Source organism: Coffea eugenioides, chromosome 3, assembly GCF_003713205.1.
Source record: "Coffea eugenioides isolate CCC68of chromosome 3, Ceug_1.0, whole genome shotgun sequence".
NCBI lineage: Eukaryota > Viridiplantae > Streptophyta > Magnoliopsida > Gentianales > Rubiaceae > Coffea > Coffea eugenioides.
The window spans coordinates 3,157,579-3,166,138 of record NC_040037.1 but is presented as its reverse complement, the minus strand read 5'-3'; the positions used below and the strand labels follow the sequence as shown (position 1 = coordinate 3,166,138).

Below are 8,560 nucleotides of genomic sequence, written 5' to 3'. Positions count from 1 at the left end.
TCCTCCAACCTCTCTTCTTCCCTACTTCCCATCCCATCCCATCCCATCCCTCAGCACACCCCACAGCCCTACCCTCCCTCTCAGTACTCTCTGCTGGTCGAGGATGTAGACACAAAAAGATGGGGAGGAGAACACACAGCCACCCCAAGTCTAACACCCTCCCCTCCTCACCCACCCACTCCTTCTCTTCTTCTTCCTCCTCTGACTTCGAATTCACCATCTCCCTCTCCCCTCGCAAGGCCTCCTCCAACCTCTGCCCGGCCGACGAGCTGTTCTACAAAGGCCAACTCCTCCCCCTCCACCTCTCCCCCCGCATCTCCATGGTTCGAACGCTTCTTGCATCCTCCTCCACCTCCTCCTCCTCCGATACTACCACCACCGCTTCCCGTGACTCCACCGGCAGCTCCAATGACTCCCACTCCTCATTTTCAAGCGATCTCATCCTCTTGGCCGACTGCGACTCATCGCGGCCGAGCTCCGTCGCGGAGGAAGATGAATTCAGGCGCATCACCAACATGAATAGCAGCAGCTTCTATCACGGCCAGGGGAATGCGTCTTCTTCATCCATCAAGAAGACCAAATACTTTTCCCGTCTCTCACGGTTCTCTTCCGTGTTCCGCAAGGAATCATCCAAAGCCCGTCATCAAGAATCTTACAATCCATCTGGGCCGTCGGGATCATCATCTTCCTCAGTCAAACGAATGAGTACAACCGCCAAAGAAGTCATACGTAAGTATTTGAAAAAAGTGAAGCCTTTGTACGAAAGGCTATCGCAAAAGCAGCAGCAGCAGCAGAAGATGGCAGGAATGATGGGAACGAGAATGGCGAGTTCTTCAGCAAACGTGACTCTTTGCATGAAACCAGATGGATCTGTGAAAGAAGCGGATCATATCAGCTACGCATCCCTTCTTCCTAATGGGAAAAAAGAGATGAATAACAATGCAACTATTGCTCATTCTTTTTCGGGGAATTTAAGGTATCCGAGGAGGAGGAGCTGCGTGTCAAGTTGTCCATCATCAATGAGGTCATCACCAAGCCATTCTGGGATACTATGTAAGACAGCTTTCACCCCCCCTATGACTTCTAAGTCCTATTCTCATGATAATTCAACAATGGAGGAGTTGCAGAATGCCATCCAAGGTGCAATCGCTCATTGCAAGAACTCCCTGCTTCAGAACAAGACTATGGTCAGTAATGAAATTTAGAACGTATTATATTAATTAGGAGGTCGTGAGGAAGAAGTATAAGCAAAAGAAAAAGAGAAAAATTTTGTGTGTTTTTTAGTTTTTCGATCTAAGTGAGTACTTATATTGACAGCAACTGCAAAAAAATAAAAAATAAAAATTGACCTTAATTTCTTCTTAACTTCAGTTTAATGTTATACAGTAAGTTGCATGTGATGTTGGTAGTACATTATGGAACAATCATTTGGATCTTTCTCTTTGTTTTTATGCCTGAAGTGTTGGAGTTTGTGAAAAGTGTGTGGTGTCTAGGAATTCTTGAAATCTGAGTTGTGTTTGGCTTGAAATTTGGATTCTGTTCGATACCAATCAGTAATGTGATCCTTCGATTCTCTTTTAATCTGGTTCAATTATACTTCTAGTTGCTCGAACATGAAAAGGTGGGGGAATTGGTACATTTACAGTTATGAGAGTTGAATGCAAGATAGTAGTAATTGGTACAATTGGTTAGCCAAGCTGTTTTAATCATTTTTGGTACCGTATAGTTCCAGTTCTTGTTCGACGGTCCATCGATTCGCTAACTTATAATGGGGGTTGGGGTTTTGACCTTATACTACTATTAATTCTTCCATCCTATTCCTATTCCTATTGCTACTCGTAGATGATGAGAATCTTACATGTGCGCTTAGGATAGATTAAATGTAAATACAGCCTTTTTCTGGTAGGATAAGACGGTGACATTTATGGCGGGGGCAACTCTGAAGTTTCCATACGATATTTGCAAAAATATCTGTACTGTAGTCCATGGTCCATGGTACCATATACATTACATTTCAATTTGAATTTGTCCGACATGGAGATAACTAGTAGTACTATTATATTCTTTTTCCACTTACGCATACATCCACGATCCACCACACCACGAAAAGCAATATTACATTACATTGAGTAAATTTTATATACATCGTTAATATATATACTGTTAAAGTTGGATGGATGACACAGGAATAAATTTTAAATTTTAAATTTAAATTATATATATATATGTTATATATCTAATGATGACAGTGTATATACTGACAGTGCATATAAGATTAATTTTATAACATTATACCACTTAAACTTTCATGATCAAAGCCGGATTGTACAAAACATAATTTATCAATTGGAGTTGAAAATGTTTCATAGGATGAAACCAAAAATATCCTTAAATCAAGGGAAAATCACCTAAACCATTGACTAATGAAGTCTTTGCAATAACTTACTCCAAATTGACAATTTTTTAATTAGTTTCATGATCGATTAGTAATTTATATTAATCATAATCATATGATTGGTTTACTAAGCAACGAGTTTCATCATGTTCTGTGTAGATGTCGCAGTCCTTCTTGTGATGCCTATCCTATCCTATGTTGCTTTGGCCCTCGAACAAACATAGTCCGGCAGAGACTTTTTTTTTTCTTTTTCTCTTTTTTGAAAAATGCTACCTGCATTATCATTTTTGTTAATCATGCTCTCACTATCATTTTAATAATATAATTTTTATTTATTAAACTATATGATAAAATAAATAATAAAAATGCAAATACTGAAAAATAAAATGTAAATAACATTTTCTTTTTTTTTTGGTTCAAAAGTATTATGTAAACATAGTTACAATGCGGGATCATCATGTGGGGCAATTCGCCAATGTACAAAAGCGTGTGATAATCACAGTTGAGTAGTTGAAAATCACATTCAGCTATTCTACGAGTAAGATCCATGTCTATTCTAGGTACATAGCAGGCAGCGGCTAATTAAAGTATTAAATTTGCAACTGGTTTTGTTCTAAAGTCAGTTGTTTTTTCGACAAGGTCTTCAACCTCTCAGCTAGAGTTCAGAATCACAAAACCTCAATAAAAATGCAGAAGATTAGAGCACTTCACATATGCACTTCACATATACTCCACAGAAGTACACAAGTTCAATTCCAAAATTAGTGTATTCAATTCATGGTTCTATATTTGCAATTAACAAATGTAATTTAACAATAAAGCGCCCACTTTTGTCCTATTTGTTGGTAAATACTTGAGTAGACTCGATCTATGCAGATCATATGATCTAAATTTTGCAATACCATCTCACTAATTCAAGAACTGAAGATGTGGCAAAATTTGGATTGCATGATCCACAAAATTAAGTCTATAGAAGTTTTTACCCTATTTTGTATGATAATTTGTTGAGTCCTCGCTAACTCAATTAAAACTAATCTATTGAATAATAAACTAGAACTATTATATTTTCCTTTGATTTGTAAAGAATGTTAAATTGTCATACCTAAGTTTATCTTTAGTACAAGAACTTATGAAGAAACTTATTAGATGAGAACCTGCATTCGGATTTTATTGGTAAATGTTGTCGACTGATAGATAGACATGATAGAAGGATAAATCCACAGCTTGAGTAAGCAAATATTATCTGTAGGTCCGAATAACATCTGGCAATTAGCCCATTCAATCAACGGGAAGCATTAATAACAAGCCAGAAATTTTTTTAATCTTTTTGCAATATAATCTAGTGGTTGATGTATGATGGGGGGTTTCTTAGGTAGCATATCATTGCATGTACTTGCAGCGTACTGTGTTATCGTCCCACTCGACCACAACGTCACCCTAATTTTGCCCTTCGACTTGTTCCATTCGATGAGACTAGATAATTGCCAAAATTTCTTTTTTTTTTTTCCGTAAGCAATTGCCAAACTTTATTGATAAAAGGATTTTTATCAATCAGTATTTTAAGGGACCATTTAATACGCACTTTTTTTTTTTCATTTAGGCTTAATTTTACTTTGTATCGTTCAACTATATTTAGACTCTTATTCTAGTCCTTAAATTTTAAAATAAGACACTTTAGTTCTTACAATATAAAATTAAGTAAAATTATTGACAGAAACAAGACAATTTTTACACTTTAAAGACTAAAGTGAAACGGTATTTATACTTTAGAAACTGTGTGAGATAGACTGTATATTTTATGAACTGCAGCAAGACATATTATATGCTTTAAGCAATTAAGTGTCCAACTTTAAAGTTTGAAAATCGAAGTTAGATTTTGAATATAGTTAAAGAGTATAAAGTGAAATTAACGCTTTTTGATCTATCGTATACAAATTTATGTATATATGTAATTACCGTTTGTCTTGCATTTTGACACTATTTAATTTGTGTTTTCTCAAAAAAGTCAATGTTCAAAATCCCATTTAGCTAGTACCAATTCTAAGAGCATTCGTTAAACAAAAAATGAATGTCCAATCGTTCAAAGTAAGCTTGCCATTGAAAAATCAATATCCCATGTACGTGGCTGAACCTAAAAACGCTACAAAACATTCCGCACAAGTTTGTTGACACATGTAACTAATCATCCAAAAGGATTGTACACCATTCCCATTTGAGGGGTTGAGAGAGATAGACGTTAGATTGTCAGTTGCCATATATGCAAAGATGTAATTGGTCAGTATTACTATATTCTACTTGAAATTTATTATGTGGTTGACAACTTGAGATGCGAATCAAATCAACAAGTTTGGTTCAGTGGATAGAAACTTCCAAGTGGTCGGCTTGCTAGAAACTCCTTCAAACAGGATTTGTTATTTTGCCTTTTTCATAACTCTGTTTCTGATAGACTGCACTAATAAAGTAGTTGAAGTAGAAGCTAGCAACGCCAGCTAAATGTAACAATTTTCTCGACTAAACTCTTTTATACTGATTTATTTAGATGGGGCAAAGGAATGACATCAGATACTACAGAGTCAATTCGTTCGACTCGGGAATACTCGTTCCATAGGGAAACGAATGTAGTATTACAAAGATTAGGAGTACAATAAAGATTTTTTTTTTTTGGGGGTTTGGGGGAGGGACGCAATGACATTCGAAACACCTTGCTTTGATCACATGTATGTATGTATGTATGTATATATGTATGTATCCTACTATTCTAAATGTCCACCTCGTTCTTAATGTATGATAGTGCAGGAAAGACGGAAAATATATGAAAGAATTTATTGAAAAACTAAGCACTAATAAACTTTTGAGATTTGGATCAACGCCATCGAAGAAGTCCTCCTTTGGACTGTAGGTCAATCTAATCCCTCTTTAGCCTATAGGTTGAGAGTTTAAATTTCACATATAATAAAAAAATTTCAAAAATAGTGTCAAAGTATTTCTTTAATCTAGTCCCTCTTTGAATGGTAAGTCGAGAGTTCAAACTCCACTTGTAATAAAAAAAAAATTTAAAAAGCAGTAATACATTGGGTATACTAAACACTTACAGGTGGATAGTTTCATTTTAATCTTGTATTCTTTGAAAAAAAAAAGAAGAAGGAAAAGGCAGTTAGTTACGTGTTAAAGAGTCTGTTTGGAGTTTGGACATTGGTAGATTCGTGTCAAACAGCAAGAGAGTTCCACATGGCAATCAAATGGTACAGGGGATGTGACATTGTCACATGCGTGCTTTTAACGTTGCACTATTGACGTGGTCCTCCGTCCTCTCAACCCGTGCACATTGCATGTAAAGCGGCTTTGATCACTGAAACTCTGCAATGATTTGCGCCATCGCCATCCTTCATCGTCTGCTGCAGTACTAAAGCACTCAATACTTTTCTTTTTTTCTTTTTTTTTTTTAACTCGCCTGAATCACCGCCAAATCAGATAAATATACTATATACCTATATAAATTTGAAAGAATCACATATTGTGTTAAAATGATGAAACGCTTAACTTTCTATCCACCAAAATTTGGACTATTGATAAAACGCTTACCTATTTTCTGATCCCAGCATCATTATTGACTTCTTTAACCCCTTCTCTTTTCATCAACATAAATTTTATTTACCTCGTCATCTTTAAGAAAGATAGATCGTAACCCCTAGTGATAGATAAATCTACTTTCTAAATGTATTTAAACAATATAGATTAACAAGTACTACACCAAGGCAAGTGGTAATGGACGTACCCAAAAGAAAAAAAAAAAACTGTTTAGTGTTTAGTTGCCCACGTAACTTCAAATTATTATTGTTTGAGGCAACAAGAGTGGTAAGTACGTTTCTTGTCCAAATTCCAGATGTCGTAACGTTACTATCAAATTTAACTCGTGTTTTTTCCCTTCTCCCTTAGCTTTTGTGGTCCGCTATTCTGAATTCTGATACTGCTTCATCATAAAAGAAAGTAGCGTCCAAAATTTGAAGTGGTAGACCAAATCGTCCTTTTCGATTTAACAAGCAAAAAGTTCAAAGAGAAATCCAACTTGGCAAGTTCTGATTAAGTGACCAGATTTTCAATGCTCGGGAATAGTAGTGATTATATGTTTGCCAAGTGGAAAGCTACCATCAAATCGTGTAAACATCTTGTACTATTTAGCCTAGAGGAAGAATGAGCGTGGTAGTAGTAGTAACGTAAACGTATATTTCATTGACAATCCAACAAATGGTTGCTACAACGAACTAATCTTAATCTTAAACTACAGGGGAAGAAATCAAGAAAGCAACTTTGATCCAATCTCTAAGATACTAATTTTAGGTGTGCACAAATTCTTCTGCTAGTGTCATCGGTCATTTCAGAGCTTTTCAATTATAGATATAAGTGTGCAAAATCGAAAAATTTCGATTTATCAACCGAATTCGAATTGAATTCAAAATTTTCGAAATCGGTAATTTCGAATTGAAATCGGATTTTTCTATTTCGAATTATGCAAATTTAATTTGAATTCGGTAATGAAATTTTTCAAATCGAAAATTCTGATTTTGAAATTGAAATTCAGAATTTCTATTTCGATTTCAAATTCATTTTTCATATATATATATATAATATTTATATATATATGTAATATAACATTTATATAATAATAATAATAACAATAATAATTTTTATATTCCTGAATTCGGTGAAATCGAAATTTATTGAATTCCGAATTGAATTCGAAATGAATTCAAATTCGGAGTTGGTGAATTCGTATATATTTACTTAAATATTTAAATATAGATATATAGATACTTAGATTTATACTAAGAATTTAAAATTGAATTAAATTCATAATAAAATATAAATTTAAAATTCATAAGAATTCAAATTCTTAATTATAATTATTATAAGATATCTTTATTTATAAATAATAATAACAGGTACAAATAATAAATCGAGGCACCCATTCTATGATAACTTTCAGCTTTCCCTCTATTTTTGTGCCTTTAGTAGGCCTAGTATTTCCGGCAATTGCAATGGCTTCCTTATCTCTTCATTTTCAAAAAAAATAAGATTATTTAGATCCGATGGGACCCAATATCTTCCATTTTTTCAAAAACTTAGATTTGTATCATAGCACGGACATATATTTAGTAGAATATGGTATAATATGTAATTTTTGCCGAACATAAAGGAAAGAACTCTTATGCCTGCATAAACACGATATATGGTTAAATAAATTCTAGGTGTTTTCAAATCGATCAGGATCGCCGGATGGCTGAAATAGAAAGTCAGCGGATCTGTATGTACAGTGGGATCATATGAAGAGTATGCTATTATTTTAGATTTAATCAAGTTGATGAATTACTCCAAAAGGTTCACACCAAACTAGTGCTAGTTGATGAGAGTTACTTCGGAAACAAAAAAAGTAAAGTAAAAAAATTTCATTGAAAATTCAGATGTCAAAATTTCGATTTCAAAGTTTCGAATTATTGATTTTGATTCCGATTCACACCCTAATTATAGATGCTTTTGTGAAGAAAAGGAAAGACGGATCAAGATTTGGTGTTTGCGTGAAATTGTGGTTAATCTACAGATATAGCATCATGAATTCTGGTAGTGATTTGATAGGTTTACCAAGAATTAATTGCTGAGCAGAGCACGAGACGTCAATCCAAACATGCGATGTCTGATCTGATTAGCCGCCTTCATGAGGCTAGTTTTGAGTTTCGGGTGTGCTTGTAATTTGTAAACCTTCTGATCCGTCACAGCCGGGCAGCCCGTCCAATTCAACTGTTTGGGCTAACGGTTGGATTCTAGGGTGGACACCTGCTGATGGAGAAGCTTTCGAGTTTCATCTGAAGCAAAAGCAATTCCTATTAAGCAATTAAAGTTAGAGGTGGAAAAGGAATTAAGCTACTAGATATTTAAACTGCATTTTACCTGCTGTGTAGTTCAATTTTGGTTTGAGTTTCACTCAATTAGTTTAAAATTTTAAATTTTCATGTACAAAATTTAAATTACTTAATTTCAAATCGATAAAAGCTCATTTGAAATTGATTTTATAGTTTCAAGGAGCTTATCTCGAAAACGTCTTTTCAAATTCCTATAAACTCTTATTTATTTGACATCTAGTCGATCCTGTACAAACACGTGTCCTAAAAT

At 34.6% G+C, this 8,560-nt stretch overlaps 1 protein-coding gene across 1 annotated transcript; it reads left to right on the top strand.

Annotated features, from left to right (window-relative positions):
• LOC113765387 (probable membrane-associated kinase regulator 1) lies at window positions 1-1,573 on the top strand. The gene has a single exon (XM_027309546.1). The coding sequence runs from the start codon at window positions 120-122 to the stop codon at window positions 1,203-1,205; it is 1,086 nt and encodes a 361-aa protein (XP_027165347.1). The 5' UTR covers window positions 1-119; the 3' UTR covers window positions 1,206-1,573.
• Window positions 1,574-8,560: the final 6,987 nt, after the last annotated feature.